This window comes from Oncorhynchus masou, chromosome 22 (genome assembly GCF_036934945.1).
Source record: "Oncorhynchus masou masou isolate Uvic2021 chromosome 22, UVic_Omas_1.1, whole genome shotgun sequence".
Classification (NCBI taxonomy): Eukaryota; Metazoa; Chordata; class Actinopteri; order Salmoniformes; family Salmonidae; genus Oncorhynchus; species Oncorhynchus masou.
Window position 1 is genome coordinate 54,525,804 of NC_088233.1, and position 25,588 is coordinate 54,551,391.

Consider the following 25,588-nt stretch of genomic DNA (forward strand, 5'->3'; position numbering starts at 1 on the left):
CTTCTACAACTGCATTGCTTGCTGTTTGGGGTTTTAGGCTGGGATTCAGTACAGCACTTTGATATATCAGCTGATGTAAGAAGGGCTATATAAATACCTTTGATTTGATTTGATCGCTGAGATCCTAGTTGAAGATAGTAGTGGTGTATTTAAAGGGCAGGTTGGTCAGGATGATCTCTATGAGGGTGCTCGTGTTTACGGATCTAGCTCCTGATGGAGGTTCCAGTTATAAGGAGTAAAAATAGCAGATCCGTACCACATTGTGTGAGGCGATAGAAAGTGAGATTAAGATATATATGAAAAAGACCAGCTATTTACACGAGATAAGACACGGGATAAGACAAAGACCAACACACATGTCCGATTGCTTCTCCAACCTATGGATCTTGGGTCGCTGAAATGGGGTAATATATGGGGCATATAACATAACTATGCCCCTAATGCAACTCGGAAGTTATTGTCTTTGTTTAATTTATATAACATGCCGAATTGGTTTAGCATTATTTAGTCCAAATACGTCACGATTCCTCTATTTGTATCCGTTTGCATCACTTTCAATGAATGAAATTCCACTACTGTGGCTAGCTTCACATAGGTGTGACCTCTGTCATTGCCAACAAAGGGTATATAACAAAGTATTGAGATAAACTTTTGTTATTGACCAAATACTTATTTTCAACCATAATTTGCAAATAAATTAATACAATGTGATTTTCTACAATGTGATTTTCTAACCCTTTTTTTCTCATTTCGTCTGTCATAGTTGAAGTGTACCTATGATGAAAATTACAGGCCTCTGTCATCTTTTTAAGTTGGAGAACTTGCACAATTGGTGGCTGACTAAATACTATTTTGCCCCACTGTATATCAGCACTCCTACTCAGATCCTATATCAGATTGTTTCTGAGGTCTGTACCACCTACCACTTGTGGGACAAACTACTTGTATTGTATTTGTATTTATTATGCCAAAACAGCAGCTACTCGTTCTGAGGTCCAGAAAAATAAAGGCAGTTTATATAATTTTAAAAATATTACAATACATTCACAGATTTCACAACACACTGTGTGCCCTCAGCCCCCTACTCCACCACTACCACATATCTACAGTACTAAATCCATGTGTATGTTATCGTGTGTGTGAATAAATGTTTCAATGTTTGTGTTGCTTCACAGTCCCTGCTTTTCCATAAGGTGTTTTTTAAACCTGTTTTTTTTAATCAAAATGTCCTGCTTGCGTCAGTTACTTGATGTAGTGATGAAGTCAATCTCTCCTCCACTTTCAGCCAGGAAAGATTGACATGGACATTATTAATATTATCTCTGTGTACATCCAAGGGCCAGCCCTGCTGCCCTGTTCTGAGCCAATTGCAATTTTCCTAAGTCCTTTTTTGAGGCACCTGACCACACGACTGAACAGTAGTCAAGGTGCGACAAACGTAGGGCCTGTAGGACCTGCCTTATTGATAGTGTTGTTAAAATGGCAAAGCATTGCTCATCATTCCTCATCGGCAGACTCGACAGCCTTGGTTTCTCAAATGATTGCCTGCCTGGTTCACCAACTACTTCTCTGATAGAGTTCAGTGTGTCAAATCGGAGGGTCTGTTGTCCAGACCTCTGGCAGTCTCTATGGGGGTGCCACAGTGTTCAATTCTTGGACCTACTCTCTTCTCTGTATACATCAATGATGTTGCTCTTGCTGCTGGTGAGTCTCTGATCCACCTCTACGCAGACGACACCATTCTGTATGCTTCTGGCCCTTCTTTGGACACTGTGTTAACAACCCTCCAGGCAAGCTTCAATGCCATACAACGCTCCTTCAGTGGTCTCCAATTGCTCTTAAATACAAGTAAAACTAAATGCATGCTCTTCAACCGATCACTGCCTGCACCTGCCCGCCTGTCCAACATCACTACTCTGGACGGCTCTGACTTAGAATACGTGGACAACTACAAATACTTAGGTGTCTGGTTAGACTGTAAACTCTCCTTCCAGACCCACATCAAACATCTCCAATCCAAAGTTCAATCTAGAATTGGCTTCCTATTTCGCAAAAAAGCATCCTTTACTCATGCTGCCAAACATACCCTTGTAAAACTGACCATCCTACCAATCCTCGACTTTGGCGATGTCATTTACAAAATAGCCTCCACTACCGTACTCTACAAACTGGATGCAGTCTCTCACAGTGCCATCCATTTTCTCACCGAAGCCCCTTATACCACCCACCACTGCGACCTGTATGCTCTTGTCGGCTGGCCCTCGTTACATATTCGTCGCCAGACCCACTGGCTCCAGGTCAGGTATAAGTCTATGCTAGGTAAAGCTCTGCCTTACCTCAGCTCACTGGTCACGATAACAACACCCACCCGTAGCACGTGCTCCAGCAGGTATATCTCACTGATCATCCCCAAAGCCAACACCTCCATTGGCCGCCTTTCCTTCCAGGTTTCTGCTGCCAATGACTGGAACGAATTGCAAAAATCGCTGAAGCTGTAGACTTATATTTCCCTCGCTAACTTTAAACATCAGCTATCTGAGCAGCTAACCGATCGCTGCAGCTGTACATAGCCCATCTGTAAATAGCCCACCCAATGTACCTACCTCATCCCCAATATTGTTTTTATTTACTTTTCTGTTCTTTTGCACACCAGTATTTCTACTTGCACATCACCATCTATTACTCCAGTGTTAATTTGCTAAATTGTAACTACTTCGCTACTATGGCCTATTTGCCTTACCTCATGCCATTTGCACACATGGTACATAGACTTTCTTTTTTCTCTGTTGTGTTATTGACTGTACGCTTGTTTATTCCATGTGTTGTTTGTTTGTCACACTACTTTGCTTTATCTTGGCCAGGTCGCAGTTGTAAATGAGAACTTGTTCTCAACTAGCCTACCTGGTTAAATAAAGGTGAAATAAAAACAAAATAAATAAATCCATGCCGCAGGCATATCTGTGTCAGATGGCTACAGCGTCTGCTATACAGATATAGACATAGAGGCTAATTCATACATTTTCGATCAGTATATTTTGTATAAAGAGAAGCATTATGTTGGTAGATTATAGGAGTAACTTCTGGGAGGCCTGAAACAAACTTCCTCACCTCAAGTTCAACTGATGGAGTGAGTTGGAGTGCCGGGATGCAATGCCTTCATATCATAGGCCTGCAGTAGCTAAAGCTTAATAATAGACACCATACCAAGCCTTCACAAACTATTCTAAACTGTATTAGGGTAATATCAAAAGTCAAGCCATTGTTTATAAGGAAAATAAGAGCAGAAGAAAACAGAGCAAATGTAAACCAGGGGAAAAAAACCACACTACCCTCCCGTGCCCAATAAAAAAAAATCACCCAATCCTCCACAAAGCAAAAAACATTGTTTTGGACCACCTCCACCCGGTAAATATCGATCTGTCCCTTAAACAGTGCTAGCTACGCACCTAGAGATCCTGGTTTGAGTCCAGGCTCTGTCGCAGCCGGGAGACCCATGGGCAGCGCAAAATGGGTTAAGGGGGAGGGTTTGGCCGGCAGGGATGTTCTTGTCCCATCGCGCTCTAGCGACTCCTGTGGAGGGCCGGGCACAATGCACACTGACACGGTCGCCAGGCGTATGGTGTTTCCTCTGACACATTGGTGCGGCTGGGTTAAGCGGGCGTTGTGTCAAGAAGCAGTGCGGCTTGGCTGTGTTTCGGAGGACGCATGGCTCTCCACCTTCGCCTCTCCCAAGTCCGTACGGGAGTTGCAGTGATGAGACAAGACTGTAAATACCAATTGGATACTATGAAATTGGGGATAAAAGGATTCAAAAAAAGAATTAAATGCAAAGAATAAAATTAAATGCAGTGATTGCCGAAATGATTCAGCAATCATGATTTATTTGAAAAACACTATCGTAATTCGTCACAATAAAGGAAGTTCTAGATATGAAAAATCCACCCGTCTAACAGATAAAAACTTGATCTTTTGAAAATGTCTCCTATATTTGCTGTTTCAATACACGTCGCCATTTGTTGTTGTTGCATCATTGCTTTTGTCAAATAAACCTGGGTCAAGGGAAACCTGCCTACTGATATCAACCCAAACGAACAAGGTCACACATGTACACTTAGCCTACATCTCAGGTCGAATGAAGCAGCACCATTGAGATAGGAGTTTGATGACTGACTGATCTAAAAATCAACCAGAGACAATTGTGAAATGCTCCAAGATTTTATTGGTTTAATACAGCATATTAATTCCAGTATGTTATTACCAGAAGCAACATTAGCTTCTCCATATCTTTGTGTTGATATCGATTTCAATATTTCACATGAAATAAATTATGAATACAGCATTTACACAAAAAAATATAAATAATTGCAAAACATTATGTAAAGCAAGCAAGTAAATCTGACAAACAAGATTTCACACCAATGAAGTTACATAGAAAACCTGTCTCAAACTGAATACATTAATTTGGGTGCAATGACGGATTAACAGATGATGTAACATGCCACAGAAAGTTTGAGTGAGGCTGGGATAGCAATACATGACATTTCCACAATCAGAGTTATCCAGCACAGATATACAAGCTTATAAGATCCCACATTGAATAGCAGTGACACACACTTTCCAAAAAGACACTCCTAAGCCATCCTTTTAATTTTTAATTGTAACCTTTATTTAACTAGGCAAGTCAGTGAAGAACAAATTCTTATTCACAATGACGACCTACCCCGGCTAAACCCGGACGACGCTGGGCCAATTGTGCGCCGCCCTTTGAGACTCCCAATCACAATCACGGCCGGTTGCGATACAGCCCAGGATCAAACCAGGGTTTGTAGTGACGCCTCTAGCACTGAGATGCAGTGCCTTAGACTGCTGCGCCACTCGGGAGCCCTATCCTTTTCCTAGCCCAGATTAAAAGGTAAATGTAATAAGAGTTCAAGCATACAAGGATGAAAAAAATCATAGGCAATATTCAGAAAACCCTGAATGACAAATGCATCTCCTGTCTTCCAAATGAGATAAATCAATTCACCAGAAACAAAACAAAAATTGCGAAGTAACTGGACCCCTTATATAAACACAGTAGAAACCAAAATAAAAGGGAACTTAAAGCAGCTCCTATCGACAAGATGTCGTAGAGGGTCAGAACCCAAATGAATGTTATGTTACCTTGTTCAACCTGTTATTTCTGTCTTCTTCCCTTATCTACCTGCGGACATTGCACCTCTCCCTCTCTCCCCTATGGGATCTACTGACTCAGGAAGGGAAATGGTATAGAGGAGGAGGTAGGGTAAAGGATCAGTATCAGGGGTCAGCATAATGTCCACCTCTGTGACACCGCCATAGCACAGGGACTTCCTGTCCATCAGGGAGTCTCAGCCTCCTCTGGACCAACCAACAGCAGGATCTCGTGACTGAGGATGAATGTAAAGAAGTAGACACAGAGGTCAGCGAAGACGTCGCCCATCTTCTTGTAGGTGTCCATGGAGCGGTTGATGACCTCAGCAGGGATACCAGACAACAGGAGCGCGGCAGTCAGCACTGTAGTTTGCATCTTCTTCTCAACCTGGTGGATGACGGAAAGTTTTTACATGTGTATGTATGCACAATACACAGGTTATGACCATATATGCCTGATCCATTTGGTATACACTATATATACAAAATGTATGTATGTAAAAAACTCTTTCAAAATTTGTGAATTCTGCTATTTCAGCACACCCGTTGCTGACAGGTGTATAAATCGTGCACACAGCAATAGAATCTCCAAAGACAAACATTGGCAGTAGAATGGCCTTACTGAGGAGCTCAGGGACTTTCTATGTGGCACAGTCATAGGATGCCACATTTCCAACAAAGCAGTTCGTCAAATTTCTGCACTGCAAAAGCTGCCCTGGTTAACTATAAGTGCTGTTATTGTGAAGTGGAAACGTCTAGGAGCAACAACGGCTCAGCCGCGAAGTGGTAGGCCACACAAGCTCACAGAAAGGAACTGCCGAGTGCTGAAGCTCGTAAAAATCGTCTGTCCTGGGTTGCAAAACTCACTACTGAGTTCCAAACTGCCTCTGGAAGCAACGTCAGCACAGTAACTGTTTGTTGGGAGTGTCATGAGATGTGTTTCCATGGCCGAGCAGCCTACAAGCCTAAAATCACCATGCGCAATGCCAAGTATCGGCTGAAGTAGTGTAAAGCTTGCTGCCATTGGATTGATGAATCACGTTTCACCATCTAGCAGTCCAACGGATGAATCTGGGTTTGGCGGAGAACGCTACTTGCCCCAATGCATAGTCACAACTGTAAAGTTTGGTGGAGGAGGAATAATGGTTTGGGGCTGTTTTTCATGGTTCGGACTAGGGAAGGCCTTTTCCTGTTTTCCTTTTCCTGTTTCAGCATGACAATGCCCCCATGCACGAAGTGAGGTCCACTGTCAAGATTGGTGTGGAAGAACTTGACAGGCCTGCACAGAGGTACGGGATGAATTTGGATGCCGACCTCACTAATGCTCATGGCTTAATGGAAGCAAGTCCTTGCAGCATTTTCCCAACTAGAGGTTGACCCGATTAAAAAGGTAAGGCCGAGTAATTAGGGACGATTTCAAGTTTTCATAACAAATCGGTATTCAAAATTTTTGGACGCCATTTATGGCCGATTACATTGCAATCCACGAGGAGACTGCGTGGCAGGCTGACTACCTGTTATGCGAGTGCAGCAAGGAGCCAAGGTAAGTTGCTAGCTAGCATTAAACTTATCTTATAAAAAAACAATGAATCTTAACATAATCACTAGTTAACTACACATGGTTGATGATATTACTAGGCTAACTAGCTTGTCCTGCGTTGCATATAATCAATGCAGTGCCTGTTAATTTATCGAATCACAGCTTACTTCGCCAAACGGGTGATGATTTAACAAAAGCGCATTCGCGTCAGGGTATATGCAGCAGTTTGGTCTGCCTGGCTCGTTGCGAACTGTATGAAGACCATTTCTTCCTAACAAAGACCGTCATTCATTTGCAAGAATTTTACATTATTATGACATAACATTGAAGGTTGTGCAATGTAACAGCAATGTTTAGACTTAGGGTTGCTTACCCGTTCGATAAAATATGAAACGGTTCCGTATTTCACTGAAAGAATAAACGTTTTGTTTTCGAAATGATAGTTTCCGTATTTGACCATATTAATGACCTACGGCTCATATTTCTGTATGTTTATTATATTACAATTAAGTCTATGATTTGATATTTGATAGAGCAGTCTGACTGAGCGATGGTAGGCAGCAGCAGGCTTGTAAGCATTCATTCAAACAGCACTTTCCTGCATTTGCCAGCAGCTCTTCGCAATGCTTGAAGCACAGCGCTGTTTATGACTTCAAGCCTATCAACTCCCAAGATTAGGCTGGCAATCATATAGTGCCTATAAGAACATCCAATAGTCAAAGGTATATGAAATACAAAATGGTAGAGAGAAATAGTCCTATAATTACTATAATAACTACAACCTAAAACTTCTAACTGGGAAATTGAAGACTCACGTTAAAAGGAACCACCAGCTTTCATATGTTCTCACTTAAACGTTAGCTTTCTTACATGGCACATATTGCACTTTTACTTTCTTCTCCAACACTTTGTTTTTGTATTATTTAAACCAAATAGAACATGTTTCATTATATATTCAAGACGAAATAGATTTTATTTATGTTTTATATTAAGTTAAAATAAAAGTGTTCATTCAGTGTTGCTGTAATTGTCATTATTACAAATATGTAGATATAAAAATTGTTATCTGCTTTTTTTGGTCGTCCAATAATCGGTATCGGTGTTGAAAAATCATAATCGGTCGACCTCTAGTCCCAATGTAGTGGAAAGCCTTCACAAAAGAGTGGAGGATATTATAGCAGGAAAGGGAGGACCAACTCCATATTAATGCCCATGATTTTGGAATTAGATGTTCGAAAAGCACATCAATGCGAGCTGTGGCAAGAAGGTTTGCCGTGTCTGTCAGCGGTGTCCAGAGCATGGAGGCGCTACCAGGAGACAGGCCAGTACATCAGGAGACGTGGAGGAGGCCGTAGGAGGGCAACAACCCAGCAGCAGGACCGCTACCTCCACCTTTGTGCAAGGAGGAGCAGGAGGAGCACTGCCAGAGCCCTGCAAAATGACCTCCAGCAGGCCACAAATGTGCATGTGTCTGCTCAAACGGTCAGAAACAGACTCCGTGGGGTGGTATGAGGGCCCGACGTCCACAGGTGGGGGTTGTGCTTACAGCCCAACACCGTGCAGGACGTTTGGCATTTGTCAGTGAACACCAAGATTGGCAAATTCGCCACTGGCGCCCTGTGCTCTTCACAGATGAAAGCAGGTTCACACTGAGCACATGTGACAGACATGACAGTCTGGAGATGCCGTGGAGAACGTTCTGCTGCCTCCAACCTCCAGCATGACCGGTTTGGCGGTGGGTCAGTCATGGTGTGGGGTGGCATTTCTTTGGGGGGCCGCACAGCCCTCCATGTGCTCGCCAGAGGTAGCCTGACTGCCATTAGATACCGAGATGAGATCCTCAGACCCCTTGTGAGACCATATGCTGGTGCGGTTGGCCCTGGGTTCCTCCTAATGCAAGACAATGCTAGACCTCATGTGGCTGGAGTATGTCAGCAGTTCCTGCAAGAGGAAGGCATTGCTATGGACTGGCCCACCCGTTCCCCAGACCTGAATCCAATTGAGCACATCTGGGACATCATGTCTCGCTCCATCCACCAACACCACGTTGCACCACAGACTGTCCAGGAGTTGGCGGATGCTTTAGTCCAGGTCTGGGAGGAGATCCCTCAGGAGACCATCCGCCACCTCATCAGGAGCATGCCCAGGCGTTGTAGGAAGGTCATACAGGCACGTGGAGGCCACACACACTACTGAGCCTCATTTTGACTTGTTTTAAGGACATTACATCAAAGTTGGATCAGGCTGTAGTGTGGTTTTCCACTTTAATTTTGAGTGTGACTCCAAATCCAGACCTCCATGGGTTGATTAATTTGATTTCCATTGATCATTTTTGTGTGATTTTGTTGTCAGCACATTCAACTATGTAAAGAAAAAAGTATTTTAGTGCTCCCTTCATTTTTTTGAGCAGTGTATTAATGCCAAAAGGTGAAGCGGTATCTCTTACCTTTGGAAAATATTTGTACAACCCCATGTATGCCAGTTCGAGGGTGAGGAATGGTGCGAATATGGACTGCAAGAGGGAAGAGTAGCCGAGTTAATGAACTGCTTCAACAAATCCTTACTCTCATATTATCATACATACTGCATAATCTAAAACAGAGTAAGTCAGTGGGTTTAAACTAAATCAAAGCTCTCAAGGGAAGAGACAACACTTTTCTGATCAGACTCACCAGATACTTGCAGACAAAAACCCTGACAAAGATGGCAAGGAGGACACTGCCAACAAGCCTGAAGAGCCTGAAGGAGTCCAACTCATCTGGGTCAGAGCTAGCTGCCTCCTGGGCTTGTTTCTCATTGGCCAGTTGGCCTCTGAGCTTCATGGCATCATCAAAGCGGGACAGGTACTTCTGCAACCCTCTGCGTGGGGATCCGGAGTGGCTGGGCTCATCAGCTGCCAGCTGGGCCTCTCCGCGTGGCCTCTGACGGACGCCCGGTGTCACATCCTTGTCCACACCGCCACCCGGCACCTCACTGGTGTCTGGCAGGGGATACCCTGGGAGATCACTGTGGGGGTGGCTGCTGCCTACTGCCTCTGGGAGGAATGGAGACAGTCTGGGGGAGGGGTATGTTGACCACGAGTCGCTCCTGTCCAAGTCCAGATGGAACACGGGTGCCGTAACACTTCTGGATGATCCTGTTGGGACAAGGTCGGGATTGACATGACATTGTCAGTGTAACGGATTAGGCTAACTTGATTTATCTGTGATATCCATATATAGAATCTCTATGGTCATATATTGAATGCAAATTGGTAAGCTAGTTAGATAATACAGAAGAGCGCTGAATTGTCATGACTACATGACTGCAGCACATTTCACACTGATGTTTATTTTTTAGCGCACTGCATCATGGTCCAATAGCGGTGTGTGGGTAAAATCAACGGGGAAGCCAAGCCAGGAAAAAAGCCTTAATACAACCTGGTTTGTGATAATTGCTCCAGAACAATAAGAAGAAAGTGGGAGAATAAATTTAACCATACCTTCATTTAATCACAAAACCAGAGAGCAACACTGCCCTATAAAAAGGCAGTAACTGCTCATAGTGTGGAATTGAGAAAAATTGCTTTTATTTACCTTGGTTTCATAGTAACCGTATGCAGTTACTGCTAACATGACCCCCATTTTCTCCAAAACACAATAGAGGCAGGATACTTGTCCACATGATTAAGCATTTATTTAATGTAGCAAAAATTACATTAACTCATTTTTGACCAAATGAGCAGTTACTGCCTTTTTGCTTGGTAGGGCAGAACATGTTTCTGGTGAAGTCCACAAAACATATTGCATGTAACAAACAGTTACATGACCTACAGCATGGTCAAGCAAGCTTGGAGTTTGTGTTGTCCTAGGTTATCTGGCTAAAATGCTTGCTTGCTAGCCTAACTTCTTTTCATGGACAACGATGAGCCAGGCGAGCTAGTTAACATTAGCCTACTAAACCTAGCTACATATTGAACTTCCATCCTCTCAGGCCAGGGGCACAACAATGTATGAATTTATGGATTGATCAGAATCTCCGTTATAACCATTGGCCAGTATGGAGAACTAAGTAAAACCCCAAGTCCAAATCTACATACATGGCTAATTTAGGAAAAATACAATAAAAGCTAGCTACCCACCGGAGGACAATAACACAATGAGACGCAACAATTAAAGTTCTGTCAATGAGGTTTGGCTTCTGATGTGATGTGATTGGTGTGAATCCAAATCCAAACTGGCTTCCCTTGACACGTGTTTTTGGTGCACCAGGAACATTCACAGTTGAGCTCATTGATTGGCTATTATTTTATACTTTTTTTTAATCAAGGGAGGCCAAATGCTTGCTGGCTTCCCTTGCATTCCATGCTATGGGCAGGAACAATGTCATACTCTTTTTGACCAGACAGCATCAGATAGCTGGGCTACACATACAGAACCAGTCAAAAGTTTGGACGCACCTTCTCATTCAATGTTTTATTTTATTTTAATTTGTACTATTTCTACTTTATTTTGATGTCTTCACTATTATTCTACTATGAAATAACACATATGGAATCATGTAGTAACCAAAAACATGTTCAACAAATCAAAATATTATACATTTGAGATTCTTCAAAGGAGCCACCGTTTGCCTTGAGGACAGCTTTGCACACTCTTGACATTCTCCACCGTCTTCATGAGGTAGTCACCTGGAATGCATTTCAATTAACAGGTGTGCCTGGTTTAAAAGTTCATTTGTGAAATGGTCTTAATGCATTTGAGCCAATCAGTTGTGACAAGGTAGAGGTTGTATACAGAAGATAGCCCTCTTTGGTAAAAGACCAAGTCCATAGTTTGGCAAGAACAGCTCAGATAAGCAAAGAGAAATGACAGTCCATAATTTCTTTAAGGCATGAAGGCTAGTCAATACAGAAAATTGCAAGAACTGTAAAAGTACAACTGATTGGCTCAAATGCAATAAATTCCACAAATTAACTTTTAACAAGGCACACCTGTAAATTGAAATGCATTCCAAGTGACTACCTTATGAAGCTGGTTGAGAGAATGCCAAGAGTGTGCAAAGCGGTCATCAAGGCAAAGCGTGGCTACTTTGAAGAATCTAAAATATAAAATATATTTTGATTTGTTTAACACTTTGGTTACTACATGATTCCATGTGTTATTTCATAGTTTTGACGTCTTCACTATTGTTCTACAATGTAGAAAATAGTAAAAATAAAGAAAAACCCTTGAATGAGTAGGTGTGTCCAAACTTTTGACTGGTACTGTTCCGAGACGAGAGAGGTTCCGTTTCATAATAGCTAGTAGACTGGAGAAGGGTAATGTGAATTTTTGACCAACCTTCTCAATGAGAGAAGATTTGAAATTGTCAAGATGGCGGCGTAAACATTGTTTGATTACTTCATGGAGCAAAACATTTTAATTTAATAACAGAGCATTTTCAAATGTTTTCTTTTTGCCAAAAGAGGTGGTATTGAGAACAAAAGTCCGGGTGCCTTGTAAGGATCTGTTGCCAAAAGAGGGTAATCTACCTTTACCATCGGCCCTATTTGCCAACTTACAATCAATCGATAATAAAATAGCCAAACTACAATCACGTATATCCTACCAACGGGACATTAAAAACTGTAATATCTTATGTTTCACCGAGTAGTGGCTGAACGACGACACGAAAAACATACAGCTGGTGGGTTTTAAGCTTTTCAGCAGGATAGAACAGCAGCCTCTGGTAAGACAAGGGGTGGCGGTCTATGTATATTTGTAAACAACAGCTGGTGCACGAAATCTAAGGAAGTCTCGAGGTTTTGCTCGCCTGAGGTAAAGTATCTCACGACAAGCTGTAGACCACACTATTTATCAAGAAAGTTCTGTATTTTTTGTAGTTGTCTAAATACCACCACAAACCGGTGCTGGCACTAAGACTGCACTCAATGAGCTGTATACGGCCATAAGCAAACAGGAAAACACTTAGCCTGTGACGGCGCTCCTAGTGGCCGGGGACTTTAATGCAGGGAAACTCTAAATCCGTTTCACCTCATTTCTACCAGCATGTTAAATGTGCAATCAGAGGGAAAAATAAAACTCTCGACCTCACCCTCTTCTATACCAGGCGGTGTCAGAGGAAGGCCCTAAGACTCCAGCCACCCTAGACGTGGACTGTCCCCAAGCCATACGACTTTTGAACAGCTTACCCAGACCACTCTTTTATGCTGCTGCTACTCTGTTAATTATCTATTCATAGTCACTTGAATAACTCTACCTACATGTACATATTACCTCGACTAACCGGTGCCCCCACACTTTGACTCTGTACAGGTACCCCCTGTATATTGTTATTTTACTGCTGCTGTTTAATTATGTTACTTTTATTCTGTATTTTTTTAATTAACAATTGTTCTTAACTTCTTAAAATATTGTTGGTTAAGGGCTTGTAAGCATTTCACTGTAAGGTCTACACCTGTTGTATTCGGCGCAAGTGACAAATAAAATGTGATTTATTCGTCAGTTACTGCATTCTATATGCTGCTATGCATGAAACAGAGAGGTGGGAGGGCTGTCGCCAATTTACCTACATTGGTAATGGAAGCACTTCAACCACTACATTTTTATTAGACAATATATTACAAAAAAAATGTAAAGGTGTGACTTCATTACATCCAGATGTTTTTATAGACAAGATAGGGTGCATATCCATTTTAACTATTTATTTTCTATGCAAACTTTATAAAATGGTCCAACTCAAAGAGTTATTAAAACATTTCAATGCACCCCCCTCCCCAATGTGAGAAATATTTTCACACAAGCCTCTCCTTGTATTGTAAAATAAATTAAATTAACTTCAATTAACAATACCTGCTGTAGTGACCCTGTGTTAATAAACATGCCACTCCAGCATGCTTTTGTGACACAGTCGAAGCCATGCAGGGCTACAGGCAAGAAGGTTGAGGTTTCGCCCACCAACACGGACAAGTACACTCTCCTGTTTCATTACACTACAATCAGAGCTGGCTGCAGACAATGATCAGTTTGGAGGAAATCAGATCTCGACAAACAGAAAACACATCCCTCCCTACCTTGTAGGCTTGCCCAGCATCGAAGGCTTGGTTTGACAATCTCCGAATGTCATTAAATTTTGGTGTTTTGTCTCTTTCCATTCATCAATTGGCCACTGCACAGTTCAGATTGATTTTATTTGTCAGTTTAAAAAAACACATATATTCACAAAGATTTTTTCAAGTGAACGGGATTGCACAATAAAAATCGGGGGACTAATTTGTGGTCCCCATTTTTTACGTAAATATATATACAATTACATAGATACAGACATTACAGACATAGACAAAAAAATGCCCAACCTCCAGATGAGTATGAGGGGAGGGGGGGAGGGGGGGGGGAGAGTTCAAGTACAATTCTTACAAGCTTGTTTGTCTGGTAGCTTATTCTTTAAATGTTCTTGGCTGCTGGTGAACCATGATGTGCAGACATAAGCAACGTGACACTGGCCTATAGGCTTAGGTGTCCACTGTATGATATGAATAGTTTAATACATATACTGCCTATATAAAAGGAAGAGAAGCTTAGGTCTAACCCCAGAGATATAGAGGTATGCTGGTGGCATGCTACGACACTCACAGTAGATTTCGATCTGTCCCTTAGGTTTCTGGCTTTCAAGGGGGTTTTCTAAGCCACTGTGCTTCTGCATTACATGCTCTTTTGGGTTTTATGATGTGTTACTGTATAAGCACTTTGTGACAACTGCCAATGTAAAAAAGGCTTTATAAAAAAACGTGATTGATTGATCTAAATACGCCTATCAGCCAGCTGGAAAAGAGTAACGATCTGACTGTCCATTGAAGCTAGCTGCAAGCTAATATAAGCCATCAAGCTAAACAATTCGCTTGTCTCATCAGCGAGCAAACCATTGACCACCACTTAGGTTTTCCTTACCGTCGTTTTCAGCTTCAGCTTTGGTGAAACCCACAATTCTGTTCATTCTGTCTTCAGAATTCATGAGCAATTTTCGTCTCCGAATTTCTGCTCTTCTTTGCGCAGAAGAAAGACAGGTTCTCTCTTCTGGTGTATTTAGACTAGTGTCATCTGGACACTGCATGGTCTCAGAAATATTACGATTATTTAATATACAAGACACAATATTCTGATCGTGTAGACAAATTCTTAGATTATTGCATTTTACTGCAGCCGGATACAACAGAATGGGCCCTGCCTGTATTGTCTGTGAAGCGCGCACGTTGATGATCTCATCGTCTAAGTAAAGCCAAAAGGTTCAAATCGTTTTAAACGGAACACGTCTTAACAGTTGTAATTATCTTTTTTTTTTCACTTGCTTTTTTTTTTTCAAGTGTCAAAAGTCATTTTTACACCTGTCCAGTGCGTATTTACAGGTGATTAGAACGCTTTTTATAGTTATTTTTTACATACATTCATTACACCTGTCCAGTGCGTATTTACAGGTGATTAGAACGCTTTTTATAGTTATTTTTTACATACATTCATTACACCTGTCCAGTGTGTATTTACAGGTAATTAGAACGCTCTTTATGGTCATTTTTACATATATTCATTACACCTGTCCAGTGTGTATTTACAGGTGATTAGAACGCTCTTTATGGTCATTTTTACATATATTCATTACACCTGTCCAGTGTGTATTTACAGGTGATTAGATTATGATTTTTACATATATTCATTACACCTGTCCAGTGTGTATTTACAGTTGGTCTTTTATGGTCATTTTTACATATATTCATTACACCTGTCCAGTGTGTATTTACAGGTGATTAGAACGCTCCTTATGGTCATTTTTACATATATTCATTACACCTGTCCAGTGTGTATTTACAGGTGATTAGAACGCTCTTTATGGTCATTTTTACATATATTCATTACACCTGTCCAGTGTGTATTTACATATATTCATTACACCTGTCCAGTGTGTATTTACAGGTGATTAGAACGCTCTTTATGGTCATTTTTACATATATTCATTACACCTGTCCAGTGTGTATTTACAGGTGATTAGAATTAGAACTCCTTATGGTCATTTTTACATATATTCATTACACCTGTCCAGTGTGTATTTACAGGTGATTAGAACGCTCTTTATGGTGATTATTAGAACACTCCTTTATGGTCATTTTTACTGTATATTCATTACACCTGTCCAGTGTGTATTTACAGGTGATTAGAACGCTCCTTATGGTCATTTTTACATATATTCATTACACCTGTCCAGTGTGTATTTAAAGGTGATTAGAACGCTCCTTATGGTCATTTTTACATATATTCATTACACCTGTCCAGTGTGTATTTACAGGTGATTAGAACATTCATTTTTACATATATTCATTACACCTGTCCAGTGTGTATTTAAAGGTGATTAGAACACTCCTTATAGTCATTTTTACATATATTCATTACACCTGTCCAGTGTGTATTTACAGGTGATTAGAACGCTCTTTATGGTCATTTTTACATATATTCATTACACCTGTCCAGTGTGTATTTACAGGTGATTAGAATGCTTGTTATGGTCATTTTTATATACTGTATATTCACTACACCTGTCCAGTGTGTATTTAAAGGTGATTAGAACACTCCTTATGGTCATTTTTACATATATTCATTACACCTGTCCAGTGTGTATTTACAGGTGATTAGAACACTCATTTTTACATATATTCATTACACCTGTCCAGTGTGTATTTACAGGTGATTAGAACGCTCTTTATGGTCATTTTTACATATATTCATGACACCTGTCCAGTGTGTATTTAAAGGTGATTAGAATGCTAGTTAGGGTCATTTTTATATACTGTATATTCACTACACCTGTCCAGTGTGTATTTAAAGGTGATTAGAACACTCCTTATGGTCATTTTTACATATATTCATTACACCTGTCCAGTGTGTATTTAAAGGTGATTAGAACACTCCTTATAGTCATTTTTACATATATTCATTACACCTGTCCAGTGTGTATTTAAAGGTGATTAGAACACTCCTTATAGTCATTTTTACATATATTCATTACACCTGTCCAGTGTGTATTTACAGGTGATTAGAACGCTCTTTATGGTCATTTTTACATATATTCATGACACCTGTCCAGTGTGTATTTAAAGGTGATTAGAATGCTAGTTTTTTAGATTAGATATGTCCAGTGTGTATTTATGATTAGAACACTCATTTTTTTACATATATTCATTACACCTGTCCAGTGTGTATTTAAAGGTGATTAGAACACTCCTTATGGTCATTTTTACATATATTCATTACACCTGTCCAGTGTGTATTTACAGGTGATTAGAACGCTCTTTATGGTCATTTTTACATATATTCATGACACCTGTCCAGTGTGTATTTAAAGGTGATTAGAATGCTAGTTAGGGTCATTTTTATATACTGTATATTCACTACACCTGTCCAGTGTGTATTTACAGGTGATTAGAACGCTCGTTATGGTCATTTTTACATATATTCATTACACCTGTCCAGTGTGTATTTACAGGTGATTAGAACGCATTTTTACATTTTCATGGTCATTTTTACATATATTCATTACACCTGTCCAGTGTGTATTTACAGGTGATTAGAACATCCTTATGTTTCATTTTTACATATATTCATTACACCTGTCCAGTGTGTATTTAAAGGTGATTAGAACACTCTTATGGACATTTTTACATATATTCATTACACCTGTCCAGTGTGTATTTACAGGTGATTAGAACGCTCGTTATGGTCATTTTTACATATATTCATTACACCTGTCCAGTGTGTATTTACAGGTGATTAGAACACTCCTTATGGTCATTTTTACATATATTCATTACACCTGTTATGGTCATTTTTACATATATTCATTACACCTGTCCAGTGTGTATTTACAGGTGATTAGAACACTCCTTATTCATTTTTACATATATTCATTACACCTGTCCAGTGTGTATTTAAAGGTGATTAGAACACTCCTTATGGTCATTTTTACATATATTCATTACACCTGTCCAGTGTGTATTTACAGGTGATTAGAACACTCTTTATGGTCATTTTTACATATATTCATTACACCTGTCCAGTGTGTATTTAAAGGTGATTAGAATGCTTATGTCATTTTTACATATATTCATTACACCTGTCCAGTGTGTATTTAAAGGTGATTAGAACACTCCTTATGGTCATTTTTACATATATTCATTACACCTGTCCAGTGTGTATTTAAAGGTGATTAGAACACTCCTTTATGGTCATTTTTATATATATATATTCATTACACCTGTCCAGTGTGTATTTAAAGGTGATTAGAACACTCCTTATAGTCATTTTTACATATATTCATTACACCTGTCCAGTGTGTATTTACAGGTGATTAGAACATGGTCATTTTTACATATATTCATGACACCTGTCCAGTGTGTATTTAAAGGTGATTAGAATGTCTTTTTACATATTATTACACCTGTCATTTTTATATACTGTCATTTTTACATTCACTACACCTGTCCAGTGTGTATTTACAGGTGATTAGAACATGGTCATTTTTACATATATTCATTACACCTGTCCAGTGTGTATTTAAAGGTGATTAGAACACTCCTTATTCATTTTTACATATATTCATTACACCTGTCCAGTGTGTATTTAAAGGTGATTAGAACACTCCTTATAGTCATTTTTACATATATTCATTACACCTGTCCAGTGTGTATTTAAAGGTGATTAGAACACTCCTTATAGTCATTTTTACATATATTCATTACACCTGTCCAGTGTGTATTTACAGGTGATTAGAACGCTCTTTATGGTCATTTTTACATATATTCATGACACCTGTCCAGTGTGTATTTAAAGGATTAGAATTAGTTAGAATATACTGTATATTCACTACACCTGTCCAGTGTGTATTTAAAGGTGATCATTTTTATTTTTACATATATTCATTACACCTGTCCATATTCACTTACACCTGTCCAGTGTGTATTTAAAGGTGATTAGAACACTCCCTATAGTCATTTTTACATATATTCATTACACCTGTCCAGTGTGTATTTAAATTAGGTGATTAGAACCTGTCTATTTAAAGTTTAGGCTAGTTAGGGTCATTTTTATATACTGTATATTCACTACACCTGTCCAGTGTGTATTTACAGGTGATTAAAACGCTCGTTATGGACATTTTTACATATATTCATTACACCTGTCCAGTGTGTATTTAAAGGTGATTAGAATGCTAGTTAGGTCATTTTTATATACTGTATATTCAGTCCAGTGTATGTACAGGTGATTAGAACGCTCGTTATGGTCATTTTTACATATATTCATTACACCTGTCCAGTGGGTATTTACAGGTGATTAGAACACTCCTTATGGTCATTTTTACATATATTCATTACATCTGTCCAGTGTGTATTTACAGGTGATTAGAACACTCCTTATGGTCATTTTTACATATATTCATTACACCTGTCCAGTGTGTATTTACAGGTGATTAGAACGCTCGTTATGGTCATTTTTACATATATTCATTACACCTGTCCAGTGTGTATTTACAGGTGATTAGAATGCTCGTTATGGTCATTTTTACATATATTCATTACACCTGTCCAGTGTGTATTTACAGGTGATTAGAACGCTCCTTATGGTCATTTTTACATTTTCATTACACCTGTCCTGACACCTGGAGACGGGGGCTGAAACCCTGAAGGGGTAACCAAGGCCACCAGGGGACCCCACTACATCCAGCCAGCTCCCCGTGCCATGGAGATGGGGGGGAGAGGGCTAAGATCGACCCCCATCTATGGCAACCGGGGGTTCCAACACATCCACCCAGCTCCCTTCCCCAGGGAGGTTACCTGACCCCTGCCAGTGCCCATTTGGGGCACCACTACATCCAGCCTGCTCCCTGCCCCAGGGGTATCGCGGGAGAGGGTCAGAGAGAGCAGAGGCCGACCCAGGGAGATGGGCCGGAGATGGGCCCCGCCCATGGCCACCAGGGGGCACCCTACATCCACCTAGCTCCATGCACTAGTGACATCGGAAGAGAAGGCCAGAGATGGGGGCCAACAACTGGAGAGTGGGGCCAACACCAGGAGAGTGGGGCCGACCCCCACCCACGACCACCAGGGTGCACCAATACATCCACCCAGCTCCCTGCCCCAGCGACAGAGAGAAATAGTAACGGCGTCTTTTTGTAGGGACTAACTCCACCATGGTTCGTTCGACAGCCTGGTGTAATGAATGGCGTTTTTTTTAGGGTTTTTTGATTATGGCCAAAAACTACTTATGTGGTAAATACAAGCTTAGGAAATGTTATACATTTTGTTCGATGAGATCATCTTCATCAGTTAATTTTAAGCATTTATCTATTGAAAAAAAGCACATAAAGGCTTCATAATTCATAAAGGTCATGTTAAATGACTGATCTTATCTCATGGAAGGAAACGTAAAATATCTCCTAAGGCCATCTTAACCTCGTCTCAAGGCCGTCTTAACCTCGTCTCAAGGCCGTCTTAACCTCGTCTCAAGGCCGTCTTAACCTCGTCTCAAGGCCGTCTTAACCTCGTCTCAAGGCCGTCTTAACCTTTTTTTCTGCCTTTTTTGTCATATTTCCACCATTATTACATTTACATTTTAGTAATTTATCAGCTGCCTTGGTAATATTTAGCTAAATACATATAACTCAAATCTCTGGGCCATCTTTTAGCATTTTCCTCATAGTGACACACTTTTTTTGCCTTTGTTAGTCTAATTACACCAATATCTATTCCTTTATGGCATTGAAAAAAATATATTCAGTTCCTCCACATTAAAATAAATTGTGGCCAACTTGAAAATATGCTGCTGTGACTGATTGGACACTAAATCTATAATGACTATTAAATGTTTCCAATGGGTATCCTTGTTCTGCAGGAAAATTGGTGTAGTTATCATCTAAAGTACCATGTGATAATAAAGCACATCATACTGACTGTTTTGTCTCTATATACCCATAAAATGCATACAGGTATGACCCCCCCCTCCATGTCATTAACATTTGAATTATTTCATACCTTATTTTATGTTGTATTATCAAGTTAACATATCAATTGCCTTATTTTGGTACTGGTACTCTTTGTATACGCCTCATTATTGATTTTATTGTGTTCCTTTTTGTTTTTTATTTAGCAAATATTTGTATTTGTTTTTAATTTTGCCTTGGTGGGAAATGAGCTCGTAAGTAAGCATTTCACAGTAAAGTCTACACCTGTCATACTCTGTGTATTTGACCAATAATCTTTCATTTTGCAACGATTGTTCCCTGATATTACAAAATTACATTTCATTCCCTCTATCCTCTTGACCCAAACAACCAATGCCAGTGACCACATTTAGATATGTCACATGCACAGGGTCTCAGAGGTGTAGTTGCAGGGTACAGTGAAATACTTCAGCTCTGAGCTTCAACAGTGCATCTGAGTGAAACAATAAAACATTTAATGATAATCATTTAGCTCCCTCTCATAAGTGGTTATCATACCAGAATATGACCCTCAATGATTTTCACCAAGGTCCATGTATAAAACTTTACCTCCCCAAAGTGGAAAAATCAGTCCAACTAATTTGAGGTGTTCACAGTGACTCAAATTAAGAAGAAAATGTTTAACCACGTTTGTCCTTGTCCTGCATTGTGTAGTCCATATTTCGCTTTAAGTGTGTTTTATATGCATTTTCTGCTGTTAATTCAGAATCCATTCCGTTTCTGTATAATGTGAGCAATACAATCAAAGTCTATTGCTATTTATATCATAAAAGTGTCCTAGTGGTTAGCTGACTAATTTAATGACTGACTGACTTAATAGACTCCCTGTAATGACAACAATACAATTCTAGTGCTCCATTCCAAGATTATAGTTGATCGTTTTTTACTTTAATTAGCTATCCATAATTTCTCATTGTCTGAAGATTCAAGCTGCACGTGTGAAAACACATTTTAATGACACTTTCTATCCACCAGATGGGGTTGTTTGTGAGAAAAGTACCTACTTTTCCAAAACCCCATCTGTTAGATAAATAAATTAAAGCAATTGTCACCACTTTCCAAACCACAAATGCTGGATTAAAATATGTTTTCTAAAAAGGAATGTATAAACTGTTAAGGAGGCAGCGGAAGAAGGACCAGGGTGCACAACATTTGAGAGAAATAAGCTTTTTGTGCGTATGGAAAATGTCTGGGATCTTTTATTTCAGCTCATGAAACATGAGAGCAACACTTTACATGTTGTATTTATATTTTTGTTCAGTGTATATACATCCATGTGAAAACATGCTACCAACTGAGACGTCATCGCTCAAGTTGATAATCCAATGTTTTGCGAATAGCTGGCTAGCAAATATCTAATGTAATCTTAAGGCTCCCTCCCTATAGACCTGCTAAATTACTCACATCCAACATAAAAAAAGCATTTGAAACAGAATTAACTAAAATAGTTCAGTATTTATTTCAAAAGATGTAACAATTGTTTTTGAAGCAACTATTGTATGACTTGGTGAAGGTGTGGTAGAAAGAAGCTGTCTGTTGTACTCCCCCTCCTTCATCCTTGGTGCTCGTTCAACATAGCATTTTGGAGATTCCTGTGAACATCAACAGTCAAACATGTCATTCTGAACAGCACCATCTTCCTAACAAGAATTTAGATCTGTTGACAATTTTAAAAAAATTCAGTCTAGTCCATGTTGATAATCGGTACAACACGAGACAGACCGCAAGATAGCAAGCTGTGACTTGTTGCAACACAGACTTACAGATCTAGTTTTTTCAATTATTTCCAACTCACTACAAGTACGGCACTACGCTGAGAAACATATGGGCAACACTAAGAAGTTATGTGATTCTTCTCCTATATGGCATACAGTGCCTTGCGAAAGTATTCGGCCCCCTTGAACTTTGCGACCTTTTGCCACATTTCAGGCTTCAAACATAAAGATATAAAACTGTATTTTTTTGTGAAGAATCAACAACAAGTGGGACACAATCATGAAGTGGAACGACATTTATTGGATATTTCAAACTTTTTTTAACAAATCAAAAACTGAAAAATTGCCCGTGCAAAATTATTCAGCCCCTTTACTTTCAGTGCAGCAAACTCTCTCCAGAAGTTCAGTGAGGATCTCTGAATGATCCAATGTTGACCTAAATGACTAATGATGATAAATACAATCCACCTGTGTTGTAATCAAGTCTCCGTATAAATGCACCTGCACTGTGATAATCTCAGAGGTCCGTTAAAAGCGCAGAGCATCATGAAGAACAAGGAACACACCAGGCAGGTCCGAGATACTGTTGTGAACAAGTTTAAAGCCGGATTTGGATACAAAAAGATTTCCCAAGCTTTAAACATCCCAAGGAGCACTGTGCAAGCGATAATATTGAAATGGAAGGAGTATCAGACCACTGCAAATCTACCAAGACCTGGCCGTCCCTCTAAACTTTCAGCTCATACAAGGAGAAGACTGATCAGAGATGCAGCCAAGAGGCCCATGATCACTCTGGATGAACTGCAGAGATCTACAGCTGAGGTGGGAGACTCTGTCCATAGGACAACAATCAGTCGTATATTGCACAAATCTGGCCTTTATGGAAGAGTGGCAAGAAGAAAGCCATTTCTTAAAGATATCCATAAAAAGTGTTGTTTAAAGTTTGCCACAAGCCACCTGGGAGACACACCAAACATGTGGAAGAAGGTGCTCTGGTCAGATGAAATCAAAATGGAACTTTTTGGCAACAATGCAAAACGTTATGTTTGGCGTAAAAGCAACACAGCTCATCACCCTGAACACACCATACCCACTGTCAAACATGGTGGTGGCAGCATCATGGTTTGGGCCTGCTTTTCTTCAGCAGGGACAGGGAAGATGGTTAAAATTGATGGGAAGATGGATGGAGCCAAATACAGGACCATTCTGGAAGAAATCCTGATGGAGTCTGCAAAAGACCTGAGACTGGGATGGAGATTTGTCTTCCAACAAGACAATAATCCAAAACATAAAGCAAAATCTACAATGGAATGGTTCAAAAATAAACATATCCAGGTGTTAGAATGAACAAGTCAAAGTCCAGACCTGAATCCAATCGAGAATCTGTGGAAAGAACTGAAAACTGCTGTTCACAAATGCTCTCCATCCAACCTCACTGAGCTCGAGCTGTTTTGCAAGGAGGAATGGGAGAAAATTCCAGTCTCTCGATGTGCAAAACTGATAGAGACATACCCCAAGCGACTTACAGCTGTAATCGCAGCAAAAGGTGGCGCTACAAAGTATTAACTTAAGGGGCTGAATAATTTTGCACGCCCAATTTTTCAGTTTTTGATTTGTTAAAAAAGTTTGAAATATCCAATAAATGTCATTCCACTTCATGATTGTGTCCCACTTGTTGTTGATTCTTCACAAAAAAATACAGTTTTATGTTTGAAGCCTGAAATGTGGCAAAAGGTCGCAAAGTTCAAAGGGGCCGAATACTTTCGCAAGGCACTGTATATATATGACTAATAAACAAACTTGAACTTGATCATTGGTAACCAATTGTATTGTTTAAAAAATTCAGAAGTAGAATGCAACCGTTTTTTGTAAATCTAATGGAACACCCTCAAAGACCACGTTATCTGTGAGGAAAATGTATAAAGAACATTAGCCAATAGCCACATGATTGAATGACAAATACAGTGAAAAAGAAAAGACAGTTGACTTAAAAAGGAAGAATCGATCTAACTCGGTCAACAGCCCTGCACCCCCCACAGAAACCTGCCCAAGCCTCCCCTATTTCTCCTTCACCCAAATCCAGATAGCTGGTGTTCTGAAAGAGCTGCAAAATCTGGACCCCTACAAATCAGCCACGCTAGACAATCTGGACCCTCTCTTTCTAAAATGATCAGCCGAAATTGTTGCAACCCCTATTACTAGCGAGTTCAACCTCTCTTTCATCGTCTGAGATCCCCAAAGATTGGAAAGCTGCCGCGGTCATCCCACTCTTCAAAGGGGAAGACACAATAGACCCCAACTGCGACAGACTACATCTATCCTACCCTGCCTTTCTTAGGTCTTCGAAAGCCAAGTTAACAAACAGATCACCGACCATTTTGAATCCCACTTCTCGGCTATGCAATCTGGTTTCTGAGCTGGTCATGGGTGCATCTCAGCCACGCTCAAGGTCCTAAACGATATAACCACCATCAATAAGAGGCAATACCGTGCAGCTGTATTCATCGACCTGGCCAAGGCTTTCGACTCTGTTAATCCCCGCTTTGTTATCGGAAGACTCAACAGCCTAGGTTTCTCAAATGACTGCCTCGCCTGGTTCACCAACTACTTCTCAGACAGAGTTCAATGTGTCAAATCGGAGGGCCTGTTGTCCGGACCTCTGGCAGCCTATAGGGGTGCCACAGGGTTCAATTCTCGGGCCAACTCTCTTCTCTGTATACATCAATGATGTTGCTCTTGCTGCTGGTGATTCTCTGGTACACCTCTACGCAGACGACACCATTCTGTATACTTCTGGCCCTTCTTTGGACACTTAACTAACCTCCAGAGAAGCTTCAATGCAATACAACTCCTTCCGTGGCCTGCAACTGCTCTTAAATGCAAGTAAAACGAAATGCATGCTCTTCAACAGATCGCTGCCCACACCTGCCCGCCTGTCCAGCATCACTACTCTGGACGGTTCTGACTTAAAATACGTGGACAATTACAAATAACTAGGCGTTTGGTTAGACTGTAAACTCTCCTTTCACACTCACATTAAGCATCTCCAATCCAAAATGAAATCTAGAATTGGCTCCTTATTTCACAACAAAGCATCCTTTACTCATGTTGCCAAACATACCCTCGTAAAACTGACTATCCT

At 40.2% G+C, this 25,588-nt stretch overlaps 1 protein-coding gene across 1 annotated transcript; it reads right to left on the minus strand.

Annotated features, from left to right (window-relative positions):
- Positions 1-4,194: 4,194 nt before the first annotated feature.
- On the minus strand, positions 4,195-14,946 carry LOC135509704 (guided entry of tail-anchored proteins factor CAMLG-like). Its single transcript, XM_064930577.1, has 4 exons — positions 14,641-14,946; positions 9,385-9,848; positions 9,159-9,224; positions 4,195-5,560 (listed from the first exon to the last, which is right to left on the minus strand). The coding sequence occupies exons 1-4, from the start codon at positions 14,801-14,803 to the stop codon at positions 5,360-5,362; spliced, it is 894 nt and encodes a 297-aa protein (XP_064786649.1). The 5' UTR covers positions 14,804-14,946; the 3' UTR covers positions 4,195-5,359.
- Between the last annotated feature and the right edge of the window lie 10,642 nt (positions 14,947-25,588).

What these genes read in the sequence shown, in the direction of transcription:
- LOC135509704 (XM_064930577.1), bottom strand. Translation starts at nt 14,803, where the DNA reads ATGCAGTGTCCAGATGACACTAGTCTAAATACACCAGAAGAGAGAACC. An exon ending in TTTTTGTCTGCAAGTATCTG is followed by an intron (nt 9,225 to 9,384) that starts GTGAGTCTGATC and finishes TCCCTCTTGCAG; the next exon opens with TCCATATTCGCACCATTCCT. An exon ending in TGTACAAATATTTTCCAAAG is followed by an intron (nt 5,561 to 9,158) that starts GTAAGAGATACC and finishes GTCATCCACCAG; the next exon opens with GTTGAGAAGAAGATGCAAAC.